The 17809-nt window shown below is 46.9% G+C and overlaps 1 protein-coding gene across 3 annotated transcripts in view; it reads left to right on the top strand.

Annotated features, from left to right (window-relative positions):
• Nucleotides 1–17809, top strand: part of PIK3R6 (phosphoinositide-3-kinase regulatory subunit 6) — a 147223-nt gene that overhangs the window by 57348 nt on the left and 72066 nt on the right. For all 3 annotated transcript variants that reach the window (XM_068263266.1, XM_068263268.1, XM_068263267.1), the window contains exon 2: nucleotides 14923–15037. In XM_068263266.1, coding sequence (XP_068119367.1) covers nucleotides 15025–15037 — 13 coding nt within the window. In that variant the 5' untranslated portion in view covers nucleotides 14923–15024. The remainder of the gene's footprint in view (nucleotides 1–14922; nucleotides 15038–17809) is intronic.

Below are 17809 nucleotides of genomic sequence, written 5' to 3' on the forward strand. Positions count from 1 at the left end.
GTACTTGTTTCTTGTGTCAATGTTATATTTCAGTCTTCAACTTTCCCAGTTTAAAACCGTAAGAGGTTAGGGGGTTGACTAATAATCGAAGTCCAGCTTGCGCTGAGTACGGTATTTAGGTTTATTTTAGCCACGTCGCGGTGGAGATCTCACGGCTCGTTAAAGCTTTGGTTTTCTCATTGCTGCTGTTGCAGGTGTTCGTGTTTCTTTTTAAACTTTTTTGCTGGTGTTATTTTTAGTCTGTGGCGGTTGACTTGCCTCTTCCTTGTGACAAGCCTTCTGACTGGCCTGTAAGTACACCATGGTTCTGCTGCTTTGTATTGCATTGCTGATAAGTGAAGTTAACGATCTACCATAACTCTGAGGCTTTGTGCCAAGACGTCACTTCTCACAACACGGTCCCACTTGCGAGTCTGATGGTTGTGGGGAAGGGTCTGAACTTTGTACAACTTTATTATTTTCAAAGTCTTCTCCAGAAAATGCTGCCCAGTTTTCAGTAAGTGGGAAGGTTACGGAGTGCCCAAGGGATGAGCGAAAGTAGCAAACAATGGACAAAGGCTTTGTTACCCAACGTAGGCCTGTTTGTCTATAAAAAGGTTGCAGGATACACAAGGTCGGGTTCATTGGAAGAGGGGTGGGAAAAGGATGCACCGCCGATCTGCAGGAAATTCTGCAACGTTAAAAACTATCAACGAAAAGCACTTCAAGCTGTATAATTACTGCAGGATCAAAACACCTGCCTCAGCCGCTTCTACCCCGAGAATGCAGCTAATGCCCTTCAATGGCAAGCACCAGTCATATGCAGCAGCAGAACTTTACCAAACTCCATGCGTGTGCAGCAAAACTTCTCCAAACTCCAGGCATGTGCAGCAGAACTTCATATAACTCCAGGCATGTGCAGCAGAACTTCATATAACTCCAGGCATGTGCAGCAGAACTTCATATAACTCCAGGCATGTGCAGCAGAACTTCATATAACTCCAGGCATGTGCAGCAGAACTTCATATAACTCCAGGCATGTGCAGCAAAACTTCATATAACTCCAGGCATGTGCAGCAGAACTTCTCCAAACTCCAGGCATGTGCAGCAGAACTTCATATAACTCCAGGCATGTGCAGCAGAACTTCATATAACTCCAGGCATGTGCAGCAGAACTTCATATAACTCCAGGCATGTGCAGCAGAACTTCATATAACTCCAGGCATGTGCAGCAGAACTTCATATAACTCCAGGCATGTGCAGCAGAACTTCTCCAAACTCCAGGCATGTGCAGCAAAACTTCTCCAAACTCCAGGCATGTGCAGCAGAACTTCTCCAAACTCCAGGCATGTGCAGCAGAACTTCTCCAAACTCCAGGCATGTGCAGCAGAACTTCATATAACTCCAGGCATGTGCAGCAGAACGTCTCCAAACTCCAGACACGTGCAGCAGAACGTCTCCAAACTCCAGGAATGTGCAGCAGAACGTCTCCAAACTCCAGGCACGTGCAGCAGAACGTCTCCAAACTCCAGGCACGTGCAGCAGAACGTCTCCAAACTCCAGGCACGTGCAGCAGAACGTCTCCAAACTCCAGGCACGTGCAGCAGAACGTCTCCAAACTCCAGGCACGTGCAGCAGAACGTCTCCAAACTCCAGGCACGTGCAGCAGAACGTCTCCAAACTCCAGGCACGTGCAGCAGAACGTCTCCAAACTCCAGGCACGTGCAGCAGAACGTCTCCAAACTCCAGGCACGTGCAGCAGAACGTCTCCAAACTCCAGGCACGTGCAGCAGAACGTCTCCAAACTCCAGGCACGTGCAGCAGAACGTCTCCAAACTCCAGGCACGTGCAGCAGAATGTCTCCAAACTCCAGGCACGTGCAGCAGAACGTCTCCAAACTCCAGGCACGTGCAGCAAAACGTCTCCAAACTCCAGGCACGTGCAGCAGAACGTCTCCAAACTCCAGGCACGTGCAGCAGAACGTCTCCAAACTCCAGGCACGTGCAGCAGAACGTCTCCAAACTCCAGGCACGTGCAGCAGAACGTCTCCAAACTCCAGGCACGTACAGCAGAACTTCTCCAAACTCCAGGCACGTACAGCAGAACTTCTCCAAACTCCAGGCACGTACAGCAGAACTTCTCCAAACTCCAGGCACGTACAGCAGAAATTCTACAAACTTCAGGCATGTGCAAAAGAACTTCAGGTTTGTGCAGCAGCATTTGTCCAAACTCCAGGCATGTGCAGCAGAACTTATACAAACTCCAGGCATGTGCAGCAGAACTTCTCCAAACTCCGGGGAAGCGCAGCAGAATTTACTCTCCTCATTGTAGAAGCTCCACGATTGGCTGATTTCAAATAAATCACACTTAAATCCAAAATGTGTACAAAACATTTAGTCTGCATCGAATATGTAACATGGCGGATTAGGATGTGGGCGCATTTGGATTCTAGGGCAAAGCAAGTCTGCTTAATTTGTGCTGTACAAACTACTTACACTATTGACAAGGGGAGAAATGTAGCAAAACATAGGCAAAGCTTCACCACTTGACAGGAGACTAGCTAGAATTTAAAGCTGAAATCCTCTCTACGGAGTGACAACCTAATGTTTGTCCCAAACAAGAGAAGAAATTAACAGTTTTTTTGAAGCACATAATTCAAATGTCTTTTTTTAGTCCACCACACCATCAAGTGATTCCCAGAGCAACACTCACTGGACTGAACAAAAGCCTTCTCGTGAGCGATCCCAAAATGCAAGTGATGGCTCCTTAATGGGCACCACTCATCGCTTGGCCCATACAAAATTTTCAGAAGCCCTCACAATGTCCCGCTATAACCCAAGGAAAAGCTGTAAACCTATCTTATACCAGATTTTTTTTTTAAAGCAACCCTGTGGGGGTTGTGATGTACAAATTTAAATACTTGATATGACCAAGGTTTTGAACAAAGGAAGAGAGAGCCAGAGAGCCTCTGTTCAAAACCTTTGTCATATTGCTAAGGCCACCCTAAGGTGGGGTGCTACCCCTATTGTTTCCGGTCTACAGAGAGCGACTTCTTAACTGAATAGGTTCAGGTTCTAATCTCCTCACCAGCCTTTAGGGCTCATTAACACTATGAGCGTTTCAGATTTTTTTAAAACGTTGTGTAATGATTCCCTATGACAGTGTTCACATGTGAGCTTTTCGACTTTAGTAAAATCGCAAATGCACTACATGTACCATTTTCTGAGCGCTTTGGTTAAATGGAAGGTATAGGGAAATCTTAACGCTTTTAAAAAAGTGCTTTGTATTGCGATTTCCCGAGCGCTTTTAAGAATAAATACATTGTATTTATTCTTTTCTGGGTCAAAGAGTTCACTTCCTGACTGACGTCAAGAAGTGAAAATTTCAATTGCTCACCAGAAGGGCTTACAAAAGCGCTTTTCTAAGCTGAAAGCGCATGGAAAAATCGCTTTTAAAAGAGCTCAGTAAATCGCTTAGCGCTTGCGATTTTTAATGTGAACATAGCCTTACATTGGTTGCCTTTGTGGTAACCCACACTTGTGAGAATAACTACCGGTACTTACACTTTGTCCACCTCCAAATATCTTGGTACCATAGCCTACTACACTATATTGGGCTCTAGGTTGTCCTTTTTCTGGCTCCCAAAACACATCTAGATACTTACCTCTGGAGGGGGAATCCTCCGAGTCCCCCAGAGGCTTCACCCATCCTCCTTCACCTGGCCGTTCCAGGGCGGAGACCTCTAAAGCGCGGAAGCACTGCACCTGCACAATAGCACAGACCCACTCGGGATTCCATAAAGCTGATCCCGATCAGGTCCATGTTACTGCACAGGCGGCACACGGATGGGGCTTGGCTTTCATGCAGGAATGAGCTGGTAGAGGAGGGCGGTGGAAGCCTTTGAAGAATGTCTAGATACCACACCACTTGCTGCAGACATGTCTCCTCTATCTGTCAGCCAAGCCTGAGGTGGGTCCTTGCAGCACGCGAGCGATGTCTCCATGCCCGTCATCCACCAATGAACTCAGCGGTGACCTACCCCCCTGTTCCGATTCACTGAGCAGCCAGTTCCTCTTTACAAAGCGTTTCATATACATTTGAATATTTTTAGAGAATAACAGGAACCTGAAGCACTTGTCGCTCTCCTCGGTCGGAGGGTTTGTTTTTCAGCGGCCAGAAATACTTCCTTGCTTCCTACTTTGATCAAACCTTCTCTTTCCTGGTTGAATGTTGGAGACGCGCGGTTGTCTTCCTGCCTGGTTGCTGTTTGTGAGTGTTTGCTATTTATAGTATTTACGCACGGCTTGATGTTCAAAGAAACAGTTGGCTGAAGCAGCTTCCTTGACTAGCAACCAACCACAACTAAGGGCCGGGATAGCCACAAGGCAACTACCTAAGGCCCTGTGGGGCCATCTGGTGATAAGGGGACCCATGGCGGCCCCCCTGAACTGCAGGGTGGTAAGCAGGGCGGAGTCTGGGGAGAGCTAACTCACCTCTCCACATTCCAGTGACGCATCTTCCTTCTTCCTCTTCTCAGCATCCCGTCTCCATGACTTCAGTGGCATCTCATCATGCGACCCAGTGACTGGCACATACTGGTGGGTTACATGTTGAAAAACACAGCTGAAGCCACAGAGATTGAGACTGAGGAGGCTGAAGGGAAGATGCATCACTAGTCACTAGAGGGCAGAGAGGTGACTAACTGCTCTATTCCACTCCTCTCACCACACTGCAAAAAGGTGGGGGGGACCACTGGCTACCTATCACTGGGAAAGGGGGTTGCATACCAGGTTTTCTAATACTGATGGGCTTTCTAATACTGAAGGCACCTCTGGCTACTTAATTTTAGGGAGGCACTGGGCTACTTAGTCCTGACGGCACACATGGTTACCCCCATACAAGGGTGCTTTAATTAGGGGGGACCTCTGCAATCCATGGCTTTGCCTGAGGCCCTATAAGGTAATCTTGATCCGACTCTGCCATAATCGTCGATCCTTTTTTAGTTTTTGGATAACGAGTGAAATTAGATTAGCTCCTCTGTCTGTTTTTTATTTTGTCTGTGTTCTCAATTAAGACCTCACACGTCACTTCCTCTTTTGAAGACACTTTGGGCTTGGAAAATAGGAAGTTCTCAAAAACAGTTTTGTCAAAATGCAGAAAAAACAAATTATTTTTAGAACAAAATGCCCCTTTTTATTATATACTTTTCTATAGAGCACTAGGCCAGTGCAGCACCAGTTCGGGTAGCAGAGTGCATTCCGGGACAGTAAAAATCAGCACACACTGCAAATACCAGCCGGATTTTGGATAGTAACCATAGTAACCGCTAGCAGGCGCCGCGGGCACCCAAATTCACTGCTTTGGCAGAGCATCTCTATCAGTCAGTGGTGCTGGTCAAAAACCGAGCTTCAAATTCCAGAAGGACGGAAGCCGTAAATTGCGGGGGGAGGGCGTTGACAAGGACTTTGTACCGGATTAATGATTTTAGGGGGCTGCCTATTCATCTAACTAGCCTTGTGCATAAATCCATTCCATTAATGTAAATTCCGGTCCTGGTCCAGCAAGAATCTGCGCACTGCTCCACTGTTCTGTCATTGTTGGTGGTCTATGAAGCCGCTCATCACAGAAAGCACTGATAGGGAACCAGGGATTATTATTTATAGATCAAGCACCAACAGGTTACGCAGCGCTGTACAAAGACTTACAGGAGCAGGTGACAAACCTGCAGGAGGAGGAGAGGACACTGTCATCTAAGCTTGTAGTCTATGAGGAGGGGGCAGGATACACCAGGAAGGGGAAATGGTGACTTTAGTGTATGGAGAATAATGAGATATTTCTACCTCTGCTTCCCTCCCAGCTCTCTGCTTCCCTCCCTGCTCTCTGCTTCCTCCCATGCTTTCCGCTTCCCTCACCCACTATCTGCTTCCCTCCCACACCTTCTGCTTCCTCCCCTGCTCTCTGCTATCCTCCTCAGCTTTCCGCTTCCTTCCCCGCTCTCTGCTTCCCTCCTCCACTATCTGCTTCCCTCCCTGCTCTCTGCTTCCTCCCATGCTTTCCGCTTCCCTCCCCCACTATCTGCTTCCCTCCCTGCTCTCTGCTATCCTCCCATGCTTTCCGCTTCCCTCCCCCACTATCTGCTTCCCTCCCCCACCTTCTGCTTCCTTCCCCGCTCTCTGCTTCCCTCCCCCACTATCTGCTTCACTCACTTGCTCTCTGCTATCCTCCCCGCTCTCTGCTTCCCTCCCCACCTGCTATCCTCCCCCGCTCTCTGCTATCCTCCCCCGCTCTCTACTTCCCTCCCTCACCATCTGCTTTCCTCCCACACCTTCTGCTTCCTTCCTAGCTCTCTGCTTCCCTCCCCCACCTTCTGCTGCCTTCCCTACTCTCTGCTGCCTTCCCTACTCTCTGCTTCCCTCCCCCGCACTCCGCTATTCTCCCCTGCTCTCTGCTATCCTCCCCCGCTCTCTGCTATCCTCCCTGACTCTCTGCTATCCTCCCTGACTCTCTGCTTCCCACCCCCATCTTCTGTTTCCTTCCCCGCTCTCTGCTTCTCTCCCTCACTATCTGCTTCCCTCCCCACACTCTGCTTCCCTCCCCCGCTCTCTGCTTACCTCGCCGTCTGCTACCCTTTCAGCTCTCTGCTTCCTTCCCCTGACCTCTGCTTTCCTCCTACACTCTCTGCTTCCCTCCCTTGCCCTCTGCTTCCCTACTGCACTCTCTGCTTCCCTCTCCCACACTGTGCTTCACAGGGGGCCCAGGCACAGGGAGTTGAGAGCTGTGGGGGGCCCTAACTTCCTTACCTTCATTGCCTCCAAAAGAGCCCCACCTCTTTCCCAAACAGGTATTATTGTGGTCAGTACCCCTGGGAAATGGGCCAGTGGTTGTCAGGGTCACCACCTGGGAAGAGTTAAGATGGTGTGAACGAAGGGGAGCCTCATGATTTGTAAAAAAAAACCCTGATCAGCCTAAAGGTGGCCACTAATGATCCAATTTCTAGCGAAAAATCATTAGAGCGATCAGAAAATCTAATCGGAAGTGAATTATTGTAATATATCGTTCACTACACCATTAACCCTCTGGCTGAGCTCGGGGTAAGCCGCCGCAGAGAATTTCTCAGGCCCTGGTGGGCCGATTTGCATAATTTTTTTTTGTTACACACAGCTAGCACTTTGCTAGCTGTGTGTATATACCGATCACCGCCGCTCGCAGCCGATTCGTCGCTACCCGTCGCGCCGTGCCGCCCCCCCCCCCCCCCGACCCCGTGCGCAGCCTGGCCAATCAGTGCCAGGCAGCGCTGAGGGGTGGATCGGGACTCCCTCTGACATCACAACGTCGATGACGTCATCGCCGTTCTGAACGGGATTTCCTGTTTGCTCTGAGCGCCGGAGGCGATAAGAAGGGGTGGGGGGATGCCGCTGCACAGCGGCTATCATGTAGCTAGCGCTAGGCTAGCTACATAATAAAAAAAAAAATGAAAAAAAAAAAGTGCTGCGCCGCCCCCTGGCAATATAATTGTATCGCCCAGGAGGTTAACGAACCAATCTTTGCTTCCTATCTATCACAACCAACAGGAAAATCCAAATTTTGGTTCGACGAAAATTCATTCGGACGACATTTTTTTTCACTCATTCATAATCGATTGTGTCCACCAATGGAGATTATTTACAACCAATTCGATCAGAATTTCTGATCGCTCTAACGATTTTTCGCTAAAAATTGGACAGTCAGTGGCCAGCTTTAGTACATCAGCCATTTTTTGGGCTACTCTGCATGAATATTAGCGAGGGTCTCGCTCATACATATGGCAGATCGATCCATTGCCAATCTAATGGGGAGCAGCTGTCCTGAGGCACAGTAACCCCCCCCCTTCCCCATCACTTTCAGCGGCCCTGGACACCCAGACTGACCCTTTATGGATCTACCCATAAAATCATCGATCTTGCTGGAGACATGCATACAATATAGCTTCCATTCCGTAAGGAAAACATGTTCCATTTTCCGCAGCATTCATTCCATCAGCCCCTAAAAGAGAGCTGAGTGTCTTTCCATCCATTTACCAGCTTCCAATCCCCCCCCCCCCCCGGCATATTATTCCAGCTGAGTCTGCAGCTCAGCACTGGAAGGCATTCAGCAGTAAGTGGCCATAAATCTGACGCACGTGTTTGGATAACGCTCAGCGTGTGACGAGAAGGATGTTCCATTGTTCCTGGAAAGCCTTGCAAGAAAGACACGGGGCTTAGATTCCTAAAATTGCTAGGCTGAGGATCACTAGAGCTAAACACGGAATCTCTGTACACACACTAGATGGTTCTCGGCCTAGGCGGGTGGTTTGGGATGCCTATGCTGAGAATCCTGGGCGTGTTCGACGGCTGTGATGTGTCTGCCGGATCATCTGGTCCAAGCATAGGCCAAGGCTATAGTTCTTCTCCTTACCCCTCCCACTCTCGCTGTTGTTTCTCTGTACAGTCATTCGAGGGATGAAGTTATGAGACCTGCGGCTGATAGTCCTAATACGAGTGTGCAAGATTAAAAATCACACACTTGGTGTCTGCAGGAAATGCAGGCGATTTCTCGTAAGCATCTTTCCGCATGATACGTGCGTTTGTCTGAGATTGCATACAGTAGACAGTGAGTTCCAATGAGGAATTGCAAGTAGTGTAGGTTTTAGCTTAACCATTTCCTGGTCATTTTCACAGTTCAGCTCAGTTCTGATAACTTTGGCAATAACTTTGTCAATAATTATCACAACGAAATGATCTATATACTGTTGTTTTTTCAGGAGAAATTAGGCTTTTTTGTGGCTGATATTGGTTTTTAGTAATTACCTTATTTTCTATGCATTTTAAAAGGAAAACAAGGAAAAAAGTGAAAAAATACACAATTTATCCACTTTCATACATTATAGCTTTAATGTAAACAGTTCTATTGTACATTAAACCAACACATTTGATTTGTCTATCTCTCCTGTCTATTTAAACAGTTCATTTATTTTGATAATGTATTAGCTCTTAAGCCCCATCTACACGATACGATTCTTTGTGCGATTCGATTACGATTCTATTTAGGATCTGATTAAATCCGACATGTCTGATCGGGATTCGATTCGATTAGATTTGCCATTGTTTTGCAATGGCAAATCGAAATGAATTGAATCGAATCCCGATCGGACATGTCAGATTTATTCGGATCGTAAATAGAATTGTAATCGAATCGCACAAAGAATCGTATCCTGTAGATTGGGCTTAACAATTAAGTTAATTCCCTGGGAGGTAGGAGAGGGGTTTGCTGTAATTCCTTTACAACTCTGTAGAGTGCTGCAGAGTGCATTGACTTATTTTAACGCCATAGGGACAGGAAGTGGTTAAACGATATAAAGGCTTCTGAAAACAATCAGCCCCATAGGAAAAGATTACTTTTTTTGCATGCGATTTTGCATTGGCCGCAAGATGCCTGTGATTTCAACAAATGTGACCCCTGCCTGACTGTTCACATCCAAGCAGCAGTTGAATGATTTAACGACCTAAAGACCGCCCAACGCCAATGGGCGTGGACGCAACAGCAGCCCCAGGACCGCCTAACACCAGTTGCCGTCAGGTCCTGGAGCCGGCTATTGAAGGAGATCGTGTGCAGGGTGCGTGCGCATCTCCTTCTCGGGGGGCGGAGCTCCGCCCCGCCTTCAGTCTCCGAGCGGCAATTGCCGTCTATTTACATGTACAGCGCTGCGATCAGCAGCAGCACTGTACTTGGGACAGTCGTGTGACACGGCTGTCCCCTCCATAGGCTGGACAGTGAGCGGCTGTCATAGGCTGAAGCCTATGACAGCTGATCACCTGGATTGGCTGGCGGTGGGAGGGAGGGAGGGAGGGAGCAGGGGAAAAGAATTTAAAAAAAAGCTATTTTTATTTTTTTTTTTAAAAACAATATTTACATAAAAAATAAACAAATGTGGAGCGATCAGACCCCACCAACAGAAAGCTCTGTTGATGAGGGGAAAAGGGGGGGGGGGATCACTCGTGCGCTGTGTTGTACGGTCCTGCAGCTTGGCCTTAAAGCTGCAGTGGCCAATTAGGGAAAGAACAGGCTGGTCTTTAGGGAGGTTTAAAGCTGCGGTCCTCAAGTGGTTAAAGGACAACCAAAGTGAGAAGAATGGGGGCAACTGGGGCTGCCATATTTATTTCCCTTTAAACAGTACCAATTGCCTGACAGCCCAGTTGGTCTATTTGGCTGCAATAGTGTCTGAATCGTACCAGAAGCAAGCATGCAGCTAATCTTGTCAGATCTGACAATAATGTCAAATACACCTGATGTGCTGCATGCTTGTTCAGGGGCTATTGCTAAAAGTATTAGAGGCAGAGGATCAGCAGGGTTTGCACACATTTTAAATGTTACAATTTTTCACCATAGTGCCCTTTTAATTAACCACTTAAAAGGAAGATGCACGGAGTACTTAAAAAAAATAAAAATACTAATCCACTTACCTGGGGCTTCCTCCAGCCCGTGGCAGGCAGGACGTGCCCTCGACGCCGCTCCAGAGGCTCCCAGTCGGCTCTTGTGTGCTTCAACGTGTGTCTCACGCGGTCGCGCTGACGTCATCAGACGTCCTCCAGGCTGTACTGCGCACACACTGTATTTTATGCTTTTTTTCCCCACATAATCACCTCCTTTATTCAAAGTGTATCTGAGACAATAAAGTAAAAGGATTAATACTCCCCTGGGGCTTCCTCCCGCCCTCTGTAGTCTGTCTGCTCCCTTGCATTCCCGTCCCCTCTGCTGCGCCACTGTTGGGCTCCGGTGAAGTTCCCAACTGAGTCAGTCTACTGCACATGAGCGGACCTGACCGCGCGCAAAAACCCAACACCTACCCGGGGTAGCGCTTACACTGTGGCCCCCAAGCTTCATGGATTGTGGACTCCACAACGGTGCAGCAGAGGGGACCAGACTAACTTAGAGGAAGCTAACAGACCACAGCGGGCTGAAGGAGGTAAGTATAAAGCATTTTACACTCATTGGCCTCAATTCACTAAACTTTATCAAACACTTTATCGGACGTTTGAGAATTTACCTCCTGAGTAAAATCTAAATTTTGAATTCACTAAGGTGTTACAGATTTATTGAACATTTTTTAGATAAAACATTCGATAAATCTGTAACACCTTAGTGAATTAAAAATTGGATTTTACTCATGAATTATCAAATGTTTGATAAAGTGTTCGATAAAGCTTAGTGAATTGAGGCCATTGTCTCAGGTTTACTTTACAGGAAACCTAAACTGAAAATGTAAAGTCAAAATAACCATACACAGGTCATACTTCCCTCCCATGTAGCCTACTCCTCAATCTCTTTCTCCTCTCGTGCGTCCTGCTTGTCCACTGTGATCAATGGAATTCTCCATTCTCCAGGAGCCATTACCCTATAAATGCTTCCAGCTCAGCACACTGTTAAAATGTAATATCGCCCACTTGAGCCATAGGGAAACATGGACATTACCTTATGCAGGAGAACAGAGGCCCCAAAAGGATAAAAGGAAGCTAAATGAGCTTAAAAACCAAATTCTTGGTAAATAGAGGAGGTAGTGGTGGACTTACCTCCTCCAAGTAGACACACAACGACTGTAGTAAAGACAGTCAATATATTTTATTTATGAACTCCAAATATGCAACGCGTTTCGCAGGATTGATCCCGCTTCATCAGGCAATAACAATGGAGCAATAGCATATGTGGTCAGTAGAAGAGCCAGGCACCTCTTGACAAAATATATTGACTGTCTTTACTACAGTCGTTGTGTGTCTACTTGGAGGAGGTAAGTCCACCACTACCTCCTCTATTTACCAAGAATTTGGTTTTTAAGCTCATTTAGCTTCCTTTTATCCTTTTGGCGCCTCTGTTCTCCTGCATAATATTGAGTCCACCCTGGGTGGAGGGTTGAACCCCCTTTTTTCTCATCTACAGAGAGTGACTTCTTATTCCTGAGTGGGGTCAGGAAAATCTCCCCACCTGCCTTTACAGTGGTTGCCTAATGGTAACCCTGGTTTGTGAGTATTAATATTTACTCTATTTAATAACCATTTACCAGTACATATTACACTATTAGGGCTCTTGGTGTTCCTTGTTTTTATGGACATTACCTTACACATCAGTTGTCCTTTCAGTTATAACTGACATCAACTGATATATAACTGACAGCAACTAATGTATAATTGACAGCAACTGATATATTTCAGTTCTAACAAAATCTTGTCAACTGAAATGAATCGTTGTTAGAAGAAAATGGCGAGATTCTGAGGAACTGATGGCGAGGTAAGTATGTAATATTCATTTGCAGGTACGTCATGTATTTATTTTAAATAATTTTACTCCGTTCAGGTTTCCTTAAAGCATTTATCTTTTTAAAGCCCCCATGTTGTGCTAGCATCAAGCTCCTCAACTATGAGTTGGAGGAATTGGAGATGGGGGCCGGCTTCATGTTAATGTTGCTGTACAAACAAATACTGGCTTTCTGCAGTCGTGTCACAAAAACTGCAGGTAGAGAACACCTGACAGATGCAAGTAACATTACACAGAAAGAATACCTTGCGTGGCAGATAAAAGAAAACAGCTGTTACTTTCTAGGCAACCCTCGTATAACTTTTGGAGCTGAAAAATCCTTTGTGAAGTTGCGCTTGCTGCAGTTGTGCATATATCCTAAGAAACTAAAAACAGACTCCAGATCCCTCCTGCCTCCTGTTTATAAAGCCATCCTATGTGGATGGAATTCATTCTGCATCCTTACAGGGCATGAGAGGCTGGATGAGGCATTGCTCCAATCATTGTTTTTTCACTCCGTTGTGGACGGTAAAATGTTGACAATCTGATTAACAATGATACCGCGATGCCCTGAGGTGCGTGTCGGCCCGAGGTGATAAAGGAATGAGTCACAGCGATCTGCAGAAGTCACCCGGCGCTGCGCAGGCGTCTGTAGGTTTACAAGGATGGAAAGACTTATTGCCGAGTGACCCCAGCTTCCTCTTATAGATATCTCACGAAATTTAATCTACAGCGGATGCTGAGGTTACAAGCAAAGCTGTCCCGATCTACGACCGCTGCTACATGTGGGGAGTGCCTAAAAATGAAAGTCACAAAATCACCTGACCTTAACCCTTCATGCACCGACACTGGAGTGAGTGTCACTACACTGGGGGCCTTCTTAGGTTATCAAACTACCCAAGCAGCTCAGGGTGACCCCAAACCACTAGGTTATGGAAGCATAAACAAGAACAACTGAAAAAGCACTTGGGGGAATCGATAGCAACTACTAGTTCCAAGGAACACTAAAGTCCTTTAACCACTTAACGACCGCCTAAAGCCGATAGGCGTCGGCGGGTCGTTAGTGGTATAGCATGGAAACTCGAGCGGCCTTTCCATGTCAGTTCACGGAGACTGTCTCCGTGAACAGTGTGCGAGCCGCGAAGAAATCCCCGCTGACGTAGATCGGCGATCCCCGGCCTCTGATTGGCCGGGGATCGCCGGCATCTGATAGGCAGAAGCCTATCCTATCAGGCGCAGGACGGAACTCCGTCCTGCGCCGCTCACAGGGTAAGGGAGAGGGAGGGAAAGCCGGGGAGGGCGGAAAGCGCTCCGGAGGGGGGCTTTGAAGAGCCCCCCCCCGGAAAGTGCGGGTAGCCGGCGGAGATCAGACCCCCCCAGCAGGACATCCCCCTAGTGGGGAAAAAAAGGGGGGGGGGGGGGGGGGGGAGTCTGATCGCCCTGGCTATTTCCTGATCGGTGCTGCGGGCTGGAGAGTCCATGCAGCACTGATAAGAAGAAAATACCCTGGTCCTTAAGTGGGTGAGTGAGTACGCGGACTAGCGACAGCAACCTCCATTGAAGCCTACGGAGCTTCCGGCGGGGGGAGGAGGAACGTCGGCGACAGCTTCCGTCGCGCCGCTGGTCCCTCTTCCGCATGTGTAAGCGGAGGGACCTGGCGAGGAGCTGTCGCCGGCCTGTCGCCCACACGCTCACGTGTGCTGGCGACAGGCCACAAATGCTGCCCGTGAGTATGGGCCATTAGAAGGCTGCGATACAATCTCTATGGGTGGACAGCATGATGCATAACTATGATACAGGACCTCTCTGACCGCGCCCTGCTAATCCTTGTACGACTCTGGCGATCTGTCTTGTGTGGACTTTAATTTAAAGTCATTCGGGGCTTTTGTTTTAAAGTGGATCTGTGAGTTTTCGGGTAACTTCCAGAAACCAGAGTTAGGCATGAGTATGTTAACTATTTCCGATATTCCGGAAAATACCTTCATGCTTACGGCGCAATTTTCTATTGGGACTTCCTTAAACAAGCTGAACCGTGAATGTTGCGTTTTGCAACCGTTCAGAGCCTGAAAGGTGCCCATTACGAGTACGATTTTTAGTGTACAATCTTATTTTCGATCAGATCATTCAGGTAGTACTGCATGGCTACAATCGATCCTGAATGATCGCATTATTGATCGTTCCTAAAGGTACCTATTAATGCTACAATCCTGCGGACAATTGACCGGTTCCAAATTTTGCTTACCAGTTCGATCAGATTAATGGAACAGATCCATTTTTTTTATTGATTTCATTGATTTTATCGAATCAGTTAGCGAGAATTTGGTTGTTAATGGTCACGACTAATTGTTTTCCATGGCAATCAGAGTGATCGATCGTCCATGGGATTGTACCGTTAATGGGCACCTTTAAAGAAATGGTCAATCGGTGTGGCGGATTTTCTTCACAGATACGATCATAACTGGTTTGGAGATGCAAGTTGAATTTTTTAATGCTGTAAATCGATGTAATACGATTTTATCTTTGATCTGAATGCTCTCATCCAAAATAAGATCATTCAATGCAGATATTTTCCCGCTATTTGTATCTTTATTCCACGGAGCATCAGTGATGACCATTGGCTCGCTCTCTTTCCTTCTGCAGGTCAGCCAAGAAGAGTTCCACCACCTCTGAAGATCGCCAGGCAGCGGTTTCCTTGGATACCCAGCCTCTACTACCATCCTTGGTGTGATAAATGCCTCCTCTATGGACCTCTCAGGTAAACCAACCAACACAAAATAACGATCCAATCAATTCACTAGAAAGTGGTGACATCACTGTGAGGAAGTATCCCGTGCTGCCATGATGTCACTATGTCCTACAGAGCACCCCACTGGCAATCATATACAGCATAGATGGCTCTGGATGGAGTGACAACCTTCTGCGTCTCATATCACTATTTGTCATCTGCAGTTCTGAATCAAACCATTTATTAACTAGAAGAACTTAGAAGAAAACTAAAAAGTAAGCTTTCGGCTAATACGCCTTCTTCAGACTTGTTCCTGTATATTAACAAGATGTTAAAACACACAGCTTTATATGGCTGAATGGCCAGAACGTGGCACTATACTCTGATCCAGGTAAGGAGCCTACTGGGGGGAAAATTTTCATTTTTTTTTTATGTCTGCAAAAGAATGTTCCCCTCCGGATGTCCAGTGTATATAAGCTGTGTTTTTTTAAAGGGAAGGTCCAAGGTGTTTACAAATAAAAAAATCTACTTACCTGGAGCTTCCTCCAGCCCCTGGCAGCCGTCTCGTGCCCTCGCCGCAGCTCCGGTGCCTTCCGGTCCCCTCTGGTGCAGATGCCGACCTCGCCAGGCTGGCATCTTCGTGCGCTCCAGCGTGTGGCTCACAGTGTTGCACTGGCGACATCCGTGCTGTATTGCGCAGGCACAGAACTACTGCACCTGCGCAGTACAGTCCGGATGACGTCAGCGTGACTCAGAGCTGCTTGCGCAGGCGTAGTGGACATCTTGCGCCGGAGGGGTCTCCGGGCCACCGGCGGGGAGCGGAGCTACGGCGAGGGCACAGGAAGGCTGCAAGGGGCTGGAGGAAGCCCAGAATAAGTCGTTTTTTTGGATGTGTCCTTTAACATCTTGTTAATATAAAGGAACAATGTCTGAAGAAGGTGTATTAGCCAAAAGCTTCCATTTTGCTTTCCTCTAAGGTAGCCAATAATGGTATCATCCTGATTCAAAACTTCTTGCTTTTACTGATGGCTAACACGGTACAAAACTCTACTGCTTCATCCGTTGTACCATAGCTTTTGATTTGATAGGTTATGCAGAGGCTCAGGATGGGCAAATTAATGACATTCTCCGTAATCACTTCAGCAGTAGTCTCAGACATCCAAAGTGGAAGGAGTCATGTCATAAGTGTATACCGTAGAAAAAAAAACATTTTATTTGTGCCTCAAGAGCATAAAAGGTATCAGGTACAATACTAAAAAAACTTTCATTTACAGTGGGTTGCAAAAGTATTCGGCCACCTTGAAGTTTTCCATATTTTGTCATATTACTGCCACAAACATGAATACATTTTATTGGAATTCCACGTGAAAGACCAATACAAAGTGGTGTACATGTGAGAAGTGGATCGAAAATCATACATCATTCCAAACATTTTTTACAAATAAATAACTGCAAAGTGGGGTGTGCGTAATTATTCAGTCAATACTTTGTAGAACCACCTTTTGCTGCAATTACAGCTGCCAGTTTTTTTAGTGTATGTCTCTACCAGCTTTGCACATCTAAAGACTGAAATCCTTGCCCATTCTTCTTTGCAAAACAGCTCCAGCTCAGTCAGATTAGATGGACAGCGTTTGTGGCAAGATCTGAAAACTGCTGTTCACAGATTCTCGATTGGATTTAGATCTGGACTTTGACTGGGCCATTCTAACACATAGATATGTTTTGTTTTAAACCATTCCATTGTTGCCCTGGCTTTATGTTTAGGGTCATTGTCCTGCTGGAAGGTGAACCTCCGCCCCAGTCTCAAGTCTTTTGCAGACTCCAAGAAGTTTTCTTCCAAGATTGCCCTGTATTTGGCTCAATCCATTTTCCCATCAACTCTGACCAGCTTCCCTGTCCCTGCTGAAGAGATGCACCCCCCCCCCCCCCCCCCCCCCCGAGCATGATGCTGCCACCACCATATTTGACAGTGGGGATGGTGTGTTCAGAGTGATGTGCAGTGTTAGTTTTCCGCCCCAGATAGCGTTTTGCATTTTGGCCAAAAAGTTCCATTTTGGTCTCATCTGACCAGAGCACCTTCTTCCACATGTTTGCTGTGTCCCCCACATGGCTTGTGGCAAACTGCAAACGGGACTTCTTATGCTTTCTGTTAACAATCCCTTTCTTCTTGCCACTCTTCCATAAAGGCCAACTTTGTACAGTGCATGACTAATAGTTGTCCTATGGACAGATTCCCCCACCTGAGCTGTAGATCTCTGCAGCTCGTCCAGAGTCACCATGGGCCTCTTGACTGCATTTCTGATTAGCGCTCTCCTTGTTCGGCCTGTGAGTTTAGGTGGATGGCCTTGTCTTGGTAGGTGTACAGTTGTGCCATACTCCTTCCATTTCTGAATGATCGCTTGAACAGTGCTCTGTGGGATGTTCAAGGCTTTGGAAATCTTTTTGTAGCCTAAGCCTGCTTTAAATTTCTCAATAACTTGATCCCTGACCTGTCTTGTGTGTTCTTTGGACTTCACGGTGTTGTTGCTCCCAATATTCTCTTAGACAACCTCTGAGGCCCTCACAGAGCAGCTGTATTTGTACTGACATTAGATTACACACAGGTGCACTCTAGTCATTAGCACTCATTGGGCAATGTCTATAGGCAACTGACTGCACTCAGATCAAATGGGGCCAAATAATTATGCACACACCACTTTGCAGTTATTGATTTGTAAAAAAATGTTTGGAATTATGTATGATTTTCGTTCCACTTCTCATGTGTACACCACTTTGTGTTGGTCTTTCATGTGGAATTCCAAT

Source organism: Hyperolius riggenbachi, chromosome 12, assembly GCF_040937935.1.
Source record: "Hyperolius riggenbachi isolate aHypRig1 chromosome 12, aHypRig1.pri, whole genome shotgun sequence".
NCBI lineage: Eukaryota > Metazoa > Chordata > Amphibia > Anura > Hyperoliidae > Hyperolius > Hyperolius riggenbachi.